Source organism: Abramis brama (assembly GCF_963993115.1).
Source record: "Abramis brama genome assembly, chromosome: 1".
Taxonomy (NCBI): Eukaryota; Metazoa; Chordata; class Actinopteri; order Cypriniformes; family Leuciscidae; genus Abramis; species Abramis brama.
This window is the reverse complement of record NC_139963.1, coordinates 45497895-45515463: the sequence shown is the minus strand read 5'-3', so window position 1 is coordinate 45515463 and position 17569 is coordinate 45497895. Positions and strand designations below refer to the sequence as shown.

General features: G+C 38.7%; 1 protein-coding gene across 4 annotated transcripts in view; it reads right to left on the bottom strand.

Annotated features, from left to right (window-relative positions):
* The window catches only part of foxk2b (forkhead box K2b), a 45732-nt gene extending 28370 nt beyond the window's left edge, over nt 1-17362 (bottom strand). Inside the window, exons 1-6 of one of the 4 annotated variants that reach the window (XM_084090859.1) lie at nt 17086-17362; nt 12166-12267; nt 11599-11718; nt 8125-8428; nt 6572-6741; nt 5332-5382 (exon numbers count right to left, since the gene is read on the bottom strand). In XM_084090859.1, the coding sequence (XP_083946985.1) occupies nt 5332-5382; nt 6572-6741; nt 8125-8428; nt 11599-11718; nt 12166-12267; nt 17086-17255 (917 nt within the window). In that variant the 5' untranslated portion in view covers nt 17256-17362. Of the gene's footprint in view, nt 1-5331; nt 5383-6571; nt 6742-8124; nt 8429-11598; nt 11719-12165; nt 12268-12516; nt 12796-12996; nt 13316-15198; nt 16613-17085 lie in introns of those variants that run through there. The other 3 variants (XM_084090860.1, XM_084090858.1, XM_084090857.1) reach the window with 3 other exon arrangements.
* Between the last annotated feature and the right edge of the window lie 207 nt (nt 17363-17569).

Sequence of the window (17569 nt, the reverse complement as noted above, 5' to 3'; positions counted from 1 at the left end):
GCCACGATAAACATAAATATCAGATGTTGTCATAGGAAACATGCTGAATGTCACTGTAGAAACAAGGGTGTAAATTAGCCAATAGACGGAAGAGATGAAGGCACAGAATAAAGCTGCACATTTTGATAATTCTCTTATATTATGCATGCAGCTTTTAGTTCATTTTTAACTAAAAGACTACATGGAAATTTGTACTTGTGAAAATGCATGCGTCACACTTAAAGGCCTAGTGAAGGCAAAAGGGACATGCTTGAGCCATTTTACTGTTTCTAGTTTAAAGTGAGCAGCGTGTCAAAACAACAGAGCGGTTCAAGCGCTCAGAGTCGTTTACGGTAATGGTCTTTCGGCGATGAATCTTCTAATATTTGTATCTAGAGCCAGATACACTTCATCCAAGCCCTTTCCGCTTCCGTGAATGCAGCAAATACAGTTATTTTTCTCTGTAATAGAGATGACTTAGACTGTTTGACAAGTTAATGCATAGCATACATTTAGCATTATTAATCAGCATAGTAAGAGCATTTCATAAAATAAAATAAAAACCAATGTTATGAATTGGAAAATTATTTAGGGAAGGGAAGACAAGCTTTGAAATGACTAGTTAACTTTGTTTTGTACTCATGATGAGAGTTGATTATTAGATTATGTACATTGCTTGTTTTTAGTAGTTTATTACTTTTCTTAAGAGGTAGACCTGTTCTCCCAGTATGTTTTCTCAGTCCCAAGGCCTTCCTTGTGCCATACACAAAGGTGTCTAAATGTAAAAAAATGAAATAATAATAGCCTGATGAAACAGCTGGGACCGTTTGCATACTAGTGAGACATTCAAGTTAAACACTAGTTAGACATTAAACCTCTAAGTTAGACATACATTTTTTTTAATCAGTTACATAACAACTTAGATTGGCCTCATTTGATACTGAAAAGTAAGACTGACCGCCCCTGACTAAATGCTAGTGGGTCATACTAAAACGTAAGACACTGTCTTAACATAATGGCTATGTTTATCACTAGCATTTATGTTATGCTATTCTAACCTTTTTAGATTCATATCCAGTTAGGAGCAATATTTACCTTTTGTTGGAAAATATTTGTCAAAATTTCACTGCTTTGGCTCTCGGGGCCCAAGATTGTCAACTCTGATGACTATTTTGAGTGTGATGAAGATTTTTTCTTTTACAGAGTCCTACAGCTACCCTGAAGGAAATGTATGTACTGAAATATAGAGACCGGACCTCTTGGACCTTTAATTTAATACCCCTGCTCTATAGAATCCTTTCATTCCATAAAAGGTTCTTTATGGTTCTTTGTTCTTTAGATTTTTAAAATGTTGGGGGGAGGAGGGCGGCTCAATTTAGCCCCCTTCACACAGTGCGTTGATCCTGGAAAATTGCCATAAAATTGCTAGAGTGCCTTCTGTGAACGCAAACACGTCCCGGGATTGATGCCGGGATCGATGCCGGGATGGGGACCTAGTAACATTGCCGGGATCAGTCCCGGAACGCGCCCTGTGTGAACAAAAGCAAGGACCAATGCTGTAAGGGGTGTGTTGCAGTGATGACGCACGTTAGGGCTGTCAAAAAATAATTAGTTTCGAATTTTCGGCGAAATAAAAAAAAAGAAAAACGTGCATTCTAATTTTTGGTGTGTCAAGAGGAGATCAGTTGATGACGTAACTGACGCGGGGGTTTCTCTGTTAGCTTATACAGTAGTACACAGCGCGGTGCGGTTGTGTTGTTTATTTGATAAATGGTGGGAAAAGGCTTCCTGCTGACGAAACCCCTGTCGGATGGTGGCAAAAATCGTGCGGTATGCATGTACATATTGCGCGGCTGGCAAAGACATACTTGACCACACACCTGGATCCGGTCAGAGCTGAGGGTGTGTTTTCATCAGCTGGAAACATTGTCAACAGAAAGCGCTCAGCACTCGCTCAGATCAAGTTGAGCTTCTGGAGTTTTTGACGAACAGTATGTAGATGTAGTGAGTACAAGTGGATTGTTTCTGAATGTCAGTTTGCAATTTTGTGTTCATGTAGTTCATTACGCTGTGTGTTGAAGTGTGTTTTCTCAGTTGCTGATGCTCGAACACAGTTTTATGCACTATTGTAGCCTAATTGTCCTTGCATGCACATTGTCATTAAGGAAATTATATTTTATTTAAGAACAATTGCTTGAAAAGTTAATGCACTTTAAAAAGTGACTCATTTCATTTCAATAAAAGATGCGATGCTTGATTTGGTTTATATTTGTTTATTGTGCTCGCTTGAGCCCTCTTGTGGGGGTAGGAGACAATTAATTTTTTTTCCTCTAACATTAAAGCTGCTCAAGCGATGTCACACGTTTTTTAGGCTGATTTTTTTGTCACACACAGCAAACATCTCCTCACTATCCGCTAGCTGCCTGTCCCCTGAACACACTGTGAAAAAACGCGGTCTCTGTAGACAGCCCAGGCTCCACAAACGGCAACAAAAACAAACTGGGCCAACCCGAACCACTAAACATAACAAACAGAGTTCCAGCCAATAACCGGCAAGAATGATTTGGGGTGGGGGTTGGGGGGTTAGTGCGCGTGCACATGAAGGGGGGTTTGGGAACTGGAGTGGAAGAGAGAGAGAAGCATGCAGAAGTTAGCTGGAGGAGAGATGACAACGACTAATGTTAGAACTATACTCTCTTGAATTCTGATATGATGGCCGACACACGACCAAAGAGACTACGTTCGGATGAACAAAAAGCTAAGAATAGGGAAAGGGAGAAGGAACGCGGGAAGTCCCGAATTTACATCGGGAAAGCATTTGAAAGGTGGCGAGAACTCCAGTCCGACATTCAGGTGGCTCTGTTTTTGCTGGACAGGTGGGTAAATCCAGTCTGGCGTTCATGACTGTTTCAGGAACGCACGCACGGAAGGGAGGGGGACGGGATGGGATGAGGAGTCTGGAGGGTCGAGCTAGCCTCCGTTTTGTTTGACAACACTTCGAACGTCAACAAGAAGTGACATCACCCAACATCGCTTAGAGCACCTTTAAGTATTGCCTTTAGAATTCGAATATAAATATAATATTTAAGAAAGAAATTCATTTTGACAGCCCTAACGCACGTGCCATTGCAATGACATCCTGACGCCATGTGTCTTTACGGGATCTTTACGGGATGTGTGTGAACGCACTCACAGATTCCGGAAAATCACTGGCAGTGTGAATGAACCAAAATCAAACGATCCCGGGACACATTATCCGTGTATTTTCCGGAATCTCTGTGTGAAAGGGGCTTTTGAGGCTTGTCGCATCTGACTTTTTTTTGTCCAAAAACTCCTCAATTGTGTGGCGTCATTACGATTATTTTACTTCCCCAGATCCTACCCAATCCCAAATCTTAAATATCAGACATGTTTGATGTTTATGACTTTTGAGTGAACAAGCGTCATCAACTGGATGGTTCTTCACAGTGAAAACCCCCCTTTGAAAACCTTTATTTTTAAGAGTGTAGTAATACACTACACACACTTAAGTCGTGTGTGTTTTCTGAATTTCTTCTATATATTTCTTCTATAAGCCACATTACAAGTGGCCACAATAATATAAGTGCTCTGAAGCAAATTAAAGTCAGTGAGCAAGTATGAATAAAATGAAATATCCTCCATGCATATCAAACTTAAAGATTAAATCAGTAAATTGTCAGTAAGGGACGGTGAGAAATGAGTGACATGTTCATTCTAGAGATGATCTGATTGCACAAAAAACAGTTATACGCCCCTGTGAATGAGATGAGTCATTAATATTTTTGGTACATTTAGCCTAAAGAGAAAGCCTGAAAATATGAATGTATATAAACCATAAAACTTCCAGTAAGATGTCATGAGGTCTTTAGAGAAACAAAGTATTGAACAAGCGGGAATTATTGGATTACGCCATTATATTAGTTTTCTCATTAATTATGTGGATAATTCGAAATACAATCTTTATGTGATGAAATATATGGTTGGCCTCATCCCATTATCACTGCCATTAGCATCTCTTCTTCTTTATGGCTTGTCTTTCTCTCACACACACACACATCATTTCCTCTGTGTGCCTCATTGTGGTATTTTCTGTATCTACCGATGTCCACCAGGATGCACAATCGCATGGGTTATTAAAATAAAGAGCGTAGAGATCAATATTCAGCACTCCAGAAAGCCTTGCCGACAATTACATTGGAAAGCCCTTCCAGAAACCATTTAGGAAACCCACGCTACTGGGAGACTGTGGCAAAACGACAGCATCTCACTTACGCAGAATGGCATTTCAGGAGCTTTTACAAGAAACTACAAAACATATTCCAACCCTAAACTGTAAAAAAATAAAAAATAATAATCTGGTGGCAATATTTCAGAAGGGGTGTGTAATATGAATCGATTACACATCCTGACATATGCATCATTCTTGAAAAATTTATTTTTGAAACGTGAATCATTTTCAGTCAGTAATTGATTTAAAATGCTAGGAATTGAATGAACCGTGATTCAATAGCAATTTAATGCTTTAAATATATAAACATTAAATTACTGCATGCATGAATAAGTCGTTTGCGGCGCGCCCTCACAAACTCTCGTGATATGCGCTAAACTGACATGCATAATATTTTAGGGAAGTCCATCCATGGAAGAATTGTATGTTTAATGCATCTGGAACACTAGGTTGTGTAGCTTATACATGAACACTATTCTCCGATAATTAACATAAACCAATATTTAAAAAGGCTTTAAAAGTATGGTTAGTTCATGTAAATTTCTACATATAGCATCTTTTTTATAAGATATTAAATAAAGTGATGTAGCATCATTAAACAAAGTTTTTTTGTTTTGCCCTCACTCTCTGACCCCCTGAAGGTCACGGTGTAATTCACAGCCTGAGTAAGACACATTAGGGAAAGAATTAAAATAAAATAATCCCATGAATGCACTTGATCATTCGAATCATTAATCATATTGCATTGTGAATCATCTCGAATTGAAGCATTCTGAATTTGTAAAAAATCGTTCTTGAATTGAGTCGAAAACCAATGAATCATGATTCGCTGTCTACCCAAAGATTCACAGCCATGCATTTCAGGCATCTTGAATCAGAACTATAGGATTAAACTGCTTGTGTACAGAATTTCACAGTCCATAATTGTTATATTATTTTATATGATATAATAATATAAATCATGCATAAGCACTCTTTGTGTGTAAGTGTGTATGTACACCCCCATCTTTAATAAACAATTCCTATAGGTCTAAAGAGGGTAAATTATTGGCAACCTCAATTAATCACGTGTTTGTCGAGTAATAATGTCAAATACACGTTACCTGTCTTCAGATTGTTCTGCTGACAGCATGTCTTCAGATTCTGCCATTTCCCTGTGAACAAATAGGCATAATAAATCATAAACCCTAAATCCCAACACTATAATGAATGCATAATGCAATGAATGCACAATTTCTTTGTCAAGGATAACACAATAAAGTTGCATTAACATTTTTATTACGTGACATTTTCAAGACAAACCATACACAAAAATAAATAAATAACTATAACAAAAAAATTACACATATATATCCATATCTATTAAGCCATCCTATCTAAAAACAATCTCTTCAGACTTATACTAAAACCAACATTATCCGTTAAAACCTTAAATGTCCTTAATGTTCACATACTCGTTTCTTCTACAGCCAGTTATTTTACTTTGAAATCTGTGTTCTGTGTTGAAATGTCTGTTTTTGTTTTAATCTGTGTGATCTCGCCCACTGCCAGTTCACCCAAAAGTATTTCGACACTCCGGGATGCCAGTTGGCAGGAAACACAGCGTATTAAAGCCAGCAAACAAACTGGGTCAGAGATCGCAGATTACACACAACCTAAAAAGCCATGGTATCCATCTAAAAATCTCTATGAACGAGATGAGAGCGTATTAAAATACTGATAAATCAACTCGTCAACTTACAGAGTGCAAACTACCTTGTAACCAATCAGATCAACGTGTGATCGTCAACAAGTGGATCTCTGAGCTGCTGTGAGTGAGTGGAGGCGGGGCTCATTAGCATATTCATTAAATAGATAAATTGCATTTGAATAAATAGTCAAGTCACCTTCATTTATATAGCGCTTTTAACAATATAGATTATAGTGATAATAGGAAATTAAAGTAACACAGATTGTTTTGGCTTTACAGCAGCTCTAGAATAAAGTTAATGTCCAGTTAAAGTTAGTTTTGATTGATTCACTTCCGTTGCGACGATCATTAGTTATTAACTTAGGGGCCGCTAACACGACACCGTTCTAACAGAAAACCCTTAACACGCTCCGGCCCGCCCATCCGCACAAAACAGTGACTGGTGGCTTGAGAACGCAAACCCTGAAATAGACTCCAAGGTGCAAGCACTGAAAAATTTTGGGGAAAAAAGGTTATCTCTGCGCAAACCTTGAAAACGCAGACATATCGTCATCAGCCATATGATCTGCCAGTGCATTGGTTGATAGTAGGCCTTACACTGCAACCTATACAGTATGAACAGAGTTAGTTGTAATGGAAACGTGGGCACATACCTGTCCAACAGAAGACATGCCAACCTCGCGTCGCTCGTCATACCCATGCTGGAGTAGTTGCTCCCAGAGAGCAAGATGTTAGTGGCCAGCATGTAATCACCCGCTTGTATCCCACACCTTACTGTCGGCTGCGAGCTCCACCTCCACACAGTGTGGCCATTGGGACAGGTCTGAGAGTCAACAGCAGAAAGTTGAAAAAAAAACGTCCTTCCATAAGAGTGGTGCAGGTATGACATCACTTTGTAGGCAAAAGCGAGTAAACGAGTTGCATTTTAGCACTTCCATTTCCATCGCCCGGAAGTCAGTGGGTTTTTATGAATGGGTATTTTTTGTTAAATGGCTGAAATAAGGTCTGTGGTGAACACAAGCTCAAGACACTTTCAGGTTTTTTTTCTACGACATAAAATACATCAGTATTACCCCACTCGTGATTCGTGAAGCTGTTGTGTGTCTTGAAAAAGGCGGTTGCTAACAACCGGCTAATGGGCCAACAGAGGCTGTCGAGGAGATTAAACGTTGTCACGCCGAACAGATAAACTCAGTCCGCTTTTACAGCGTCGTTATGCTTATAATTGTGCTCTTATAAACTATTCTAACTCAAAATGTTTTTAAATAAAAACTGAAAAAGTTGTCGGAAGCTTAATGATGGTGACGTTGAAGTCGAGCGACTGTGGTGTAGTTCGTTTATAACCTACCTTTAGCTTTTTACAACTGTTTCTATGTAATCGAAATCTGCCAGCCCAGAAAAGTTAGTAAAGACATCATTACAATAGTCCAAGAGACTCCAGTGGCTCAACCATAAGTTTATCAAGCGATGGGAAGACTTTTTTTGCGCAACAAACAAACAAAATAATGACTTTCTTCATCTATTCATTTTCTTCTGTGTGGGCCTCTGAGTGAGTTCACGTAGTGTAACAGCGCAGCGCTTCTGGGTTGTACATCAGAACGTATAGGCTCACTATTGGCCAGCATCACACACATGACCAGCGTCGGCCAATAGTGAGCCTACGTTCTGACGTACAACCCAGAAAGGGTTTACAATACGTCAACAGCTTAGGAGAATGACATGGAAGAGAAGAGATGGTTGAATAAAGTCGTTTTTTCTGCGCACAAAAAGTTATTATAAATTATTCTCGTCGCTTGATAAACTTCAGGTTGAGCCACTGTAGTCTCTTGGACTATTGTAACGATGTCTTTACTAACTTTTCTGGGATAGCAGATATCAAAAAGCCTATGAAGAAGTGATACAGCTCTCAGATTTCACCAAAAATATCTTAATTTGTGTTCAGAAGATGAACAAAAGTCGTACGGGGTTGGAACAACATGAGGGTGAGTAATTACTGACTCTCAAATGCAAGTATAGTGTAATCAATAATAAATGTGTAATAAGTAATCATGGGGTAATTCCTTTAACATTCTCAAATGAAAGTATACAGTGATTCACATTCTATATACAAGCTTTTACAACCAAAGTAATCAAGTGTCGCAAAACCACGTTCACTGCACATACACGACTTGGTTACAGTGTTTCACAGTGTTATACAGTTCCTCACCCATTCCATGATGCTCGCTGTACCCCTGCATGTGATGGAGACCCGGAAGGGGGGGAGGCACTGGCACCTCACATGACTGGCGTCACACCTGTACGGGCACCTTTTCACAGGCAGCGTGAGGAACGATGCCAGCTGCTTCAGACAGTCCTCATAGGCGATGGATGCCCGTTTCCCTGTGAGGTCGTCCTCGGTGAAGATCTCGGGAGGAGAGGGAAAGATGGGCGGGGGAGTGGATGGAGGCTCTGTGGCACGGACGTCATAAACAATCTCATCCGGTCCGATGTCGTCCAGCGCTCCATCGTTCCTGTCAGCACACAAAATATATTCATCACAGGTTTAGCCAATACGCATCTCACACTCATATACAGTCAAACCAAATCTATTCAGACACCTTCAACATTATCACAGTTTATTCGCTATAGTTTAGGAAACGGTAATATGACGAACTCATAGTTATCAGATCAGTTGATATTTCACTGGTTTTGTCCATCCTTCTGTTAGACTGTCTCACACATGAATTATGTTGAATATCTGTCCGCTGTTCAATTTAAATACACAATTAGATAATACCAATTTAGCTCAACCAATGACCAAGCAATGCTTAATTTTGTTCACTCTGTGGTGTAAAAAGGTTGCATTAGCAATTAAAGAAAAAACACTTAATTAGGCCATGTCCACACTAATACGTTTTCGTTGGAAAACGTATATTTTTCTCTCTATTGTGCCTGTTATGTGCTATTCACTTTCACACTGTTGCTAAAAATATTCTACATTGCACTCTTCAAATCACAGTCCTGCAAAGATGACAGAATTTACTCACATTTGCTGTCCTGCGGTAATACATGAGAGCAGTTTTAGCGTTTTAGACCAAACATATGGTGACCTGGACCGCATCAGTGAATGGTGAGATATTTTACTAAATAAAATGAAAAATAAATATTGTATATAAATATAAAATAAAACGTGACTGAAAACGCTAGTGTGGACGAAGAGCGTTTATAAACGAAAACGCCATTTTCAAATGTATCCGGATTAATGTATTAATGCCTTAACCCTCTGAGGTCGACAAACGCGCCGACGCGTTTTGCCGGATTTTCTCCACATTGTAGCACTATAAACTTAAATTACTCCATCATTTATGGTCATACAGAAAAAAGAAATATAAAAAAAGAATCTGTGATATTTCTCCTTTTGTATGTGTCCACTTACAATCAAATCAAAACATTGTGCTTTTGTAAAATAAAGAAAATAAACAGGGTGTGCGTTCTGATTCTCTGTCGCGGTGAACTTTTTTTTCTTGAGCACGTCTATAAACTGAAACAAAACTCAGCGAATACTTGTCACACATTTATGAGCCATATACCTTTATAAACATTTAAGTGTGTACTTTTAAATGATCGGATTCAAAACGAAAACAAATATTCTCTGTTTAAGTAATTTGTATAAAACCAACAAGATGTCCAGCTTCTCAAACGCTTGCTCATTACAGTTAATTTGGCCACGCCTACTCGCGCAAAAGATATTCACATGCAAATCTCCACATGGAACGCGAACGCGCTCGTTACCTCAACAACAAAACACTTCACTTCACTTTTCGTCGAGTTTGAAAGACGTGCCTGAGCTTACATTGGATTTAGGCTACCTCAGAAGAAGAAGAACGCGATTTGAAGACAAGAAAGATAAGGTAAGAAATTCTTACATAGCCTAGTTTGTTATTGTTGCATAAATGTCACGTTGCAGCTGAACTGTTGCTAGATATATGGGGAATATTATAATATTTAGACCCGTGTTTACTGTGTTTGTGGATATCTGCTCAAACATAGATATGTTTTTGGTAACCATAATGTTTTATATTTGAGAGTGATCGCGTTTGAATGTATCATATTTTGCAAGCGATCGCGTTTGAATGCATCATATTTTGCAAGCGATCGCGTTTGAATGTATCATATTTTGGATGAAAGCAAAACGCAACAAACGGCTTCATGTTTTTATTATTATCTCATTTCATATCATCATAACGGATGGAAACATTTGAAGTAACATGATAATCAATATATTTTTCTCTAGCTTCTTTTGGAAGATTTATAGGCTGCTATAGGTTATTTATTGTTATTATTATTTTATCCGCACTGCGCATATACCTTATGCCTACAAGGCACAACAAACCTGGTGTTCATTATATTATATATCGTTGGAAACGTGTGTGTGTGTGTGTATTCTGTGAATTTTAAAAAGGAATTTTAAAAAGCAATTTTAACCAGAAAAATCTAATATTTATTTCCAAAATCGTGCAGGCCTTTCTCTTGATATCAGTATGTTCACTTTTTTTTTTTTCAGGTCCCAGATGCCACTGAGGACTTCAACATTCACATGAGTCTCAGTACGTGAACATGGTAAAGTGAAAATCTTGGAAATGAAAGGTATGTACAATGTTTTTAGGAATGGCACAAAGGTCTCTGTCTTTGAAGTGCTTTTTTGGCATTTGTTGTGTATCTTTGGATTATGTTGTGTTGTAAATAAATCCAAACAATTTAAAAGCCATTATTTTTTAAATCTCCTCATTTACAGTATTGTGCAAGGTTGCTCAGAATGATAGGGGCCTGATAGCTCCTAATAGGGCCGTTAGGGGAGGTTCTTTGTCTTTCTCAGGTGAGAAAAGCTTACATATTAATGAGCTCTCGCATAAGGCTTTTTCACACAAAACACGTCGTAAAATTTTTAAATCAATATATTGTCTTATCTGAATGAGCAGTCAGGGTGATTTTCACATAGTTTTGCAGCAAATATTCTAGGCTACGTCATACAATTTTCAAAAGTCTTGTGAAGAAATAATCAGTATGGGTTTCATGGCCTTATTTCAGTGAGAATTTTTTTTTGTATTTTCAAAAACCACGCATAAATGTCATTATCTCAAAACTACAAACTTTTACATACATGCTGCTGATATATTATTGTAGCAGAGTTTGTGCTGAATACAGTGTAATTAGACTTTAGCCATGAAAATGTCACAAGTAACAGAAATAACCAGAAATGTCAGAGCATGTCAGAACACCTCCAGGGCCCAGAAAACAGCTCAGACCTCAGAGGGTTAAGCTAAACTGTCAGGTCAAAGTGTCTGAATAATATTTTGGTCCCAAATTTTATGAGGAATTTTTGGGTATAATATGTGACAGTTAACTTTATTTTGCTATCCTCACTTACATAAATGAACTATAGTGTCCTGCAACCACTAGTAAAAAAAATATCAAAAATGATATCTGGGGTCTGAATAATTTTTGGTTTGACTGTACATGTTGCAAATGAAGATTCAGTTTGGTCACAGATTGAGTGTGTAGTGCATTGCAAGGAAAAAATATCAGTTAAATATCGGTAGTGACTTTAGACTCGTCCCATTGTACACAATGACAACACTATAGATTTAAGTAACATTGAGCCAGCAATAGGTTGGTTTGGTAAGAGCAATATACAACATACCGTCCACAAAGACGAGGAACAAATTCATCATCTTGGCTGTCATAGCAATCAGATTTCTGTTCTTCTTCTTCTTCTTCATCATCATCTTCTTCCTCCTCCTCATCTGTTCCCCAATCATAACTGTAAAATTTGAGATTAGGAATCATACAACATTATATACTATATGCAATACTATTAAAAACAACAAATATTACAATTTGCACAGTGTGTTAGTGAGGTCAGTGATCATTTATGATAAAGTTTTCATCGTTGTGGACACTCAAATTTTGAAGACTAGATATAAAAAAACAATTCTGAATATATGTACGCTTCTAGTTCACTGTCATGTTAACTAAGACACCACATTTTTTGGGGTGAACTACCCTTCTAAATATTCTCTTAATGTTGCAACTCTTCTCTATAGAGATTGTGTCTCTATTTTACAGACATTACATGTCGATACAATATACAAGTAATACAAAAATGCACTCAAATAGACTTTAACAACAAACTTCTTAGTGTTAGCTACTTATGTACTCAAACACTAAACAACATGGTTTGCAAACGAATATGGATTCAGATACTGACCATTCTGAGAGTGTTGTTGGACCTTCATAACTGGACTGTGCAGGAGCCTTCGAGTTACGCTTGCGACGTCTACCAGGAATGGGGGTGCTTTTACCCTCGTATCTATAAAACAATATGCCATAATCAAATTATGCACACAGAAAATTACACATCATTGAACTAAACTATTGCAATCTAACACTAGACACATCTGTTCAGCTGCATTCGCATAATCCGAGTCAAACTTGTGGTTTTCGTCACGATTATACGTTGTAAACACTGTGTCTCAATAAAACCATTAAATATCCATTCCAACTAGAAGCCTGACTATCAGCTAGCTAACTTTAGCTGAAGCTCAACGATTAACGTTACCTATCCAGGAGAAAACCAGCCAACTCTGAATTCTTTTTAAAGTCTTTCTGGGCTTTAAGCTGTTTCCATCTCTCAAACGCATCTCCGATATTTATCCGCTTTTTGTTGTAATTCAGGTCATAGCGTTTTTTAGACGGATGCCTGGGCTTTTTAGGTCGAGTAGAAGCTGCGGTCTCCGAGACAGTTCGTTCGCTGGCTTCCATGATGGCAACTGTGATTGTCCGCTAACTGGCAACCCGGCAGTGGGCGGGGCCACACGGACCACAACAATAACAGACGTTCCGGCACGGGTTGCCAAGTTTTCAAGGAACCATTTGTTCACTTCGACCAGTTATTTGTTGGTTTAAAGGTGCTCTAAGCCATGTTGGGTCAAACAAAACGGAGGCTAGCTCAACCCTCCCTCCTCCTCATCCCGTCCCTTCCCTGCGTGCGTGCGTGCGATCCTGAAACAGTCATGAACGCCAGACTGGATTTACCCACCTGTCCAGCAAAAACAGAGCCACCTGAATGTCGGACTGGAAGCTCTTGTGCCGGCGGAGTTCTCGCCACCTTTCGAATGCTTTCCCGATGTAAATTCGGGACTTCCCGCGTTCCTTCTCCCTTTCCCTATTCTTAGCCTTTTGTTCATCCGAACGTAGTCTCTTTGGTCGTGTGTCGGCCATCATATCAGAATTCAAGAGAGTATAGTTCTAACATTAGTCGTTGTCATCTCTCCTCCAGCTAACTTCTGCATGCTTCTCTCTCTCTTCCACTCCAGTTCCCAAACCCCCCTTCATGTGCACGCGCACTAACCCCCCAACCCCCACCCCAAATCATTCTTGCCGGTTATTGGCTGGAACTCTGTTTGTTATGTTTAGTGGTTCGGGTTGGCCCAGTTTGTTTTTGTTGCCGTTTGTGGAGCCTGGGCTGTCTACAGAGACCGCGTTTTTTCACAGTGTGTTCAGGGGACAGGCAGCTAGCGGATAGTGAGGAGATGTTTGCTGTGTGTGACAAAAAAATCAGCCTAAAAAACGTGTAACATTGCTTGAGCAGCGATTGTGGGTGAAGTCACTTCTGTTTGTGTTTGAAGCGAGATCCCAAACAAACCAGAGGGTTGTTCCATAAAACAAGATTAGAATACAAGCCAAGCTTATTTTGGTTAGACTTATTGTCCGTTGATTCGGTTTCATAAAGCAAACTTAAAATAGTTCGAACTCAGTTACTCTGGCAAATTATGCTGGGAAACTAGCCTGGTCCAGGGTTAACTGTCAGGCTAAGCTTCAGTTGTTACACAGATCCTCTAACACTGACCAATAGGAACACAATGACTGACACTCTCTCATACCATTATTTGACTTTATTAACCATCATCAGTCCAAAAATAAATATACAGTAAAGAAAGGCCACAATGATAAATGAGACAATATAGACCTACAAATGTGTTATAAGTCAAACTTTTATATATATATATATATATATATAAGTTTGACTTATAACACATTTGTAGGTCTATATTGTCTCATTTATCATTGTGGCCTTTCTAATAACCATAAAAATTTACTACAGCTGCCAAATAAAACCAGAGAGAAATGTATTCAAAAATCTTTAAAACTATCTAATTAAATCTTGGGCACAAAACATTCAGCCAGTAAATAAAACCTGGATAATATTATCCAGGTTTTATTTACTGGCTGAATGTTTTGTGCCCAAGATTTAATTAGATAGTTTTAAAGATTTTTGAATACATTTCTCTCTGGTTTTATTTGGCAGCTGTAGTAAATTTTTATGGTTATTAGAAAAACATTAGAACATTACAATCTAAAATAAAATAAAACAAAAAGCTTATTAAAGCTTTTATTTAGTTAAAGGAACCGTATGTAATAAATGTATTTCAAGTAATCATAAAATGGCCCTGATATGTCACTAGACATTAAGAAATCATGTTCATTTCAAATACTTGTATCACTGACAACAGTAGTCCGGCCAGGATATTGTCATTTAAAAGTGAAGTTGCAGCCCTCAACTGATGTTGATGTTGTCATGTTGTGTTTTGGCCTGATGCTCCACCCTCCACCTATCTACCAATCACGAAGTCAGTAGTGTTTCGGCATCCGGGTTGCCAGCTCTGCTCTAGTTACCACAGCTGCAGCTAAACGTGTCGGATAAAAAATGTCTAACGTTACGAAACCTAAAAGACCTCGTTATGAATCCGAAATACGCAAAACATCTCTCATGAAGCATAAACATAATTAACAGAAAAAAAACGTACTGTGTAGGACTCGTCATTTAAAGGAACCGTATGTAAGATTGTGGCCAAAACTGGTACTGCAATCACTTTCAAATTACTGTAGAGCGGTGTATCCCCTCCCCCTCCCCCTCCCCCTGACTCGAGGTTGCCGAGCTTCCAATGGCAAGTGACGAGTCCTACACATTGCCATAATGGGCGTGCTAATGTTGTTTTCCTCAGCGTCTCAGCATAATGACAGAGAAACGGGCTCTGATAATGCATTGCTAATGTTAGCAATGACGACTCGCCGTTTTTATTTCCCAAACAATTCCTTACCTTTTCAATTCGATGACCCACCTCCTCCATATGCGCTAACGTAACGTTACTTTGCATGAACATGCATAACTTTGTTCAACTGTCATGAATATTAGAAATGTCCATTAAGTACAAGTTAGCCAAACATATATGAATCTTACCTGTCCAGGAGAAAATTAGCAACGTTGGCGTCTGTCTTCAAATTCTTCTCCATTTTCAGCCGTCTCCATCTTTCAAAGGCATGTCCTATACAAATCCTTGTTTTATTTCGGACTTTGTCACGACGTATTTCGGATTCATAACGAGGTCTTTTAGGTTTCGTAACGTTAGACATTTTTTATCCGACACGTTTAGCTGCAGCTGTGGTAACTAGAGCAGAGCTGGCAACCCGGATGCCGAAACACTACTGACTTCGTGATTGGTAGATAGGTGGAGGGTGGAGCATCAGGCCAAAACACAACATGACAACATCAACATCAGTTGAGGGCTGCAACTTCACTTTTAAATGACAATATCCTGGCCGGACTACTGTTGTCAGTGATATAAGTATTTGAAATGAACATGATTTCTTAATGTCTAGTGACATATCAGGGCCATTTTATGATTAATTGAAATACATTTATTACATACGGTTCCTTTAATGTAGGCTAATATGTATTCCTTTATTTTATGGAATATTCTTTAATTTTAGAGTTGCACATATCTTTTCAAAATGTATACTTTTGCTCTTAATTTCACGTTATCCTCTCCATCATAAACTAAATCTAACCAAACATTCTTGCTTTCTCCAAAAAAACAATTATTGCTTCAAAAGCTGTAATTCTCAGCATTCTAAATAAGTATAAGTCGTCTTTGTTAAGTAGCTTAGGTCCTAAACCCAAAACTATATTTTGTATCTTTATTATATTTGGTTTCTTAAAAAATTCTTCCCTGAATTACTTCTGTTCAAGTTTTTTTTATTATTTTAAGTATAAACTATATGTGTAATGAGCTATAAGTTCACTGCAACATCCTAAAGATAAATTATTATAATTAGAATATATTTCTGGTGTTATAAAATATCGCATAGCCTATTAATTTTCCAAGCAAAATGTATATATTGATCAGAATTATTGCGCTCCTATTTGGCGCGCATGCGCGCAGCAGCGCTCGTTCAATGTGAAGTTTAGCAGCAAAATGGAAATATTTGCACGACTTTCTAAGATTTACAGATGGAGAATATTCCTGTGAAATGTACGTTTTGCAAACACCATGTCTCAAACGCATACAACAGCACAAAATGTACGCTGTTTGATGGTGGATCGATTTGATCTATGATCGACCTCTAGGGCTGCTTGAGAAACGCGTGCACACGCAGTTATCTAGACTAGATAAACCTGATCAAATTAGTGGGATTGCGTTAACTTGAATTACCTTTTATGCAACCGCGCTTTAGCCCCTTATTTGTAAGGTTTATTCAAATCGGGTTTTGGAGTTTAATCCCCGCTTTTCTTGGCATCTTTTATGGAACAACCCTCAAGTTAGCTCGCCCCTCCCGTTTCGTGCATCATGAAAGAAAAAAACGATCATGCACGCGCATTTCTTAAAGCGACAGACACACGATATTCAGATCGACGTTCTACTGATGGCTCATTCTGCTGGGTAAGTCATTATAGTTGTTTTGTAACATAATTTTATAACCAAGTAAATATAATAGGCGTTACTTGCACATTCAATATTGTGTATTCTAAAATAGGCTAATGCAGAGAATGTTTTGTTTTTTGTTTTTACTTTGTATGCATGAACATTATGTTATCAACTATAGCTCGCTTCCAGCTTTGCTTCCAGCTAACAGAATAGTCATTTGAAATATAAATCGTTACTAGCAAGGTGTCATAACGTTCCCTATTATCATTTATTTACCTAGTACAGTTCTGTACGAGGGAGAGGGAGAGGGAGAGGGAGAGGGAGGGCTGCTTCCCAAGAGCTACCGCCTACCACAGCTGATGTTGATATTTTCAACACACAGTTCACATCCAAACAAGTCAGCACTAGCAGCTACTACTCACCTGTCCAGAAGAAACAGTGCAACCTCGGCGTCCGATTTAAACATTTTCAGTTCTTTAAGTTCTCTCCACCTTTCAAAAGCCTTCCCGATAACTATTCGTGTCTTGGAATAAACACGATAGTATTCCCTCGACCTAATCCTCCACCTCCTCTTGGGTATTGACTCAGCCATGTTCAATTTCTCTTGTTCTCTTGCTTCTTCTTCAGCTCCGACTTCGCGTGCAGCCGAGCACGAGCGCAAAACCTCACAACACCCACCCCTGTCTGTGATTGGTTGGAACACTATTTATTTTGGTTTTGAGTGGTTGGTGAAACCAACTGTTTCAACTGGGGGAACATAAAGATGCACAGTCCGGCACACATTATTCCTCCTCTCCTTTACCTCTTCTTCTCCCTTGTCCTGGTTCAACTACTCTCCTCCAACTATTCCTCTCCCTCTCCTCCTCGAAGTTGAACAAAACCAATTCAAGTCCTATTTTACATGTC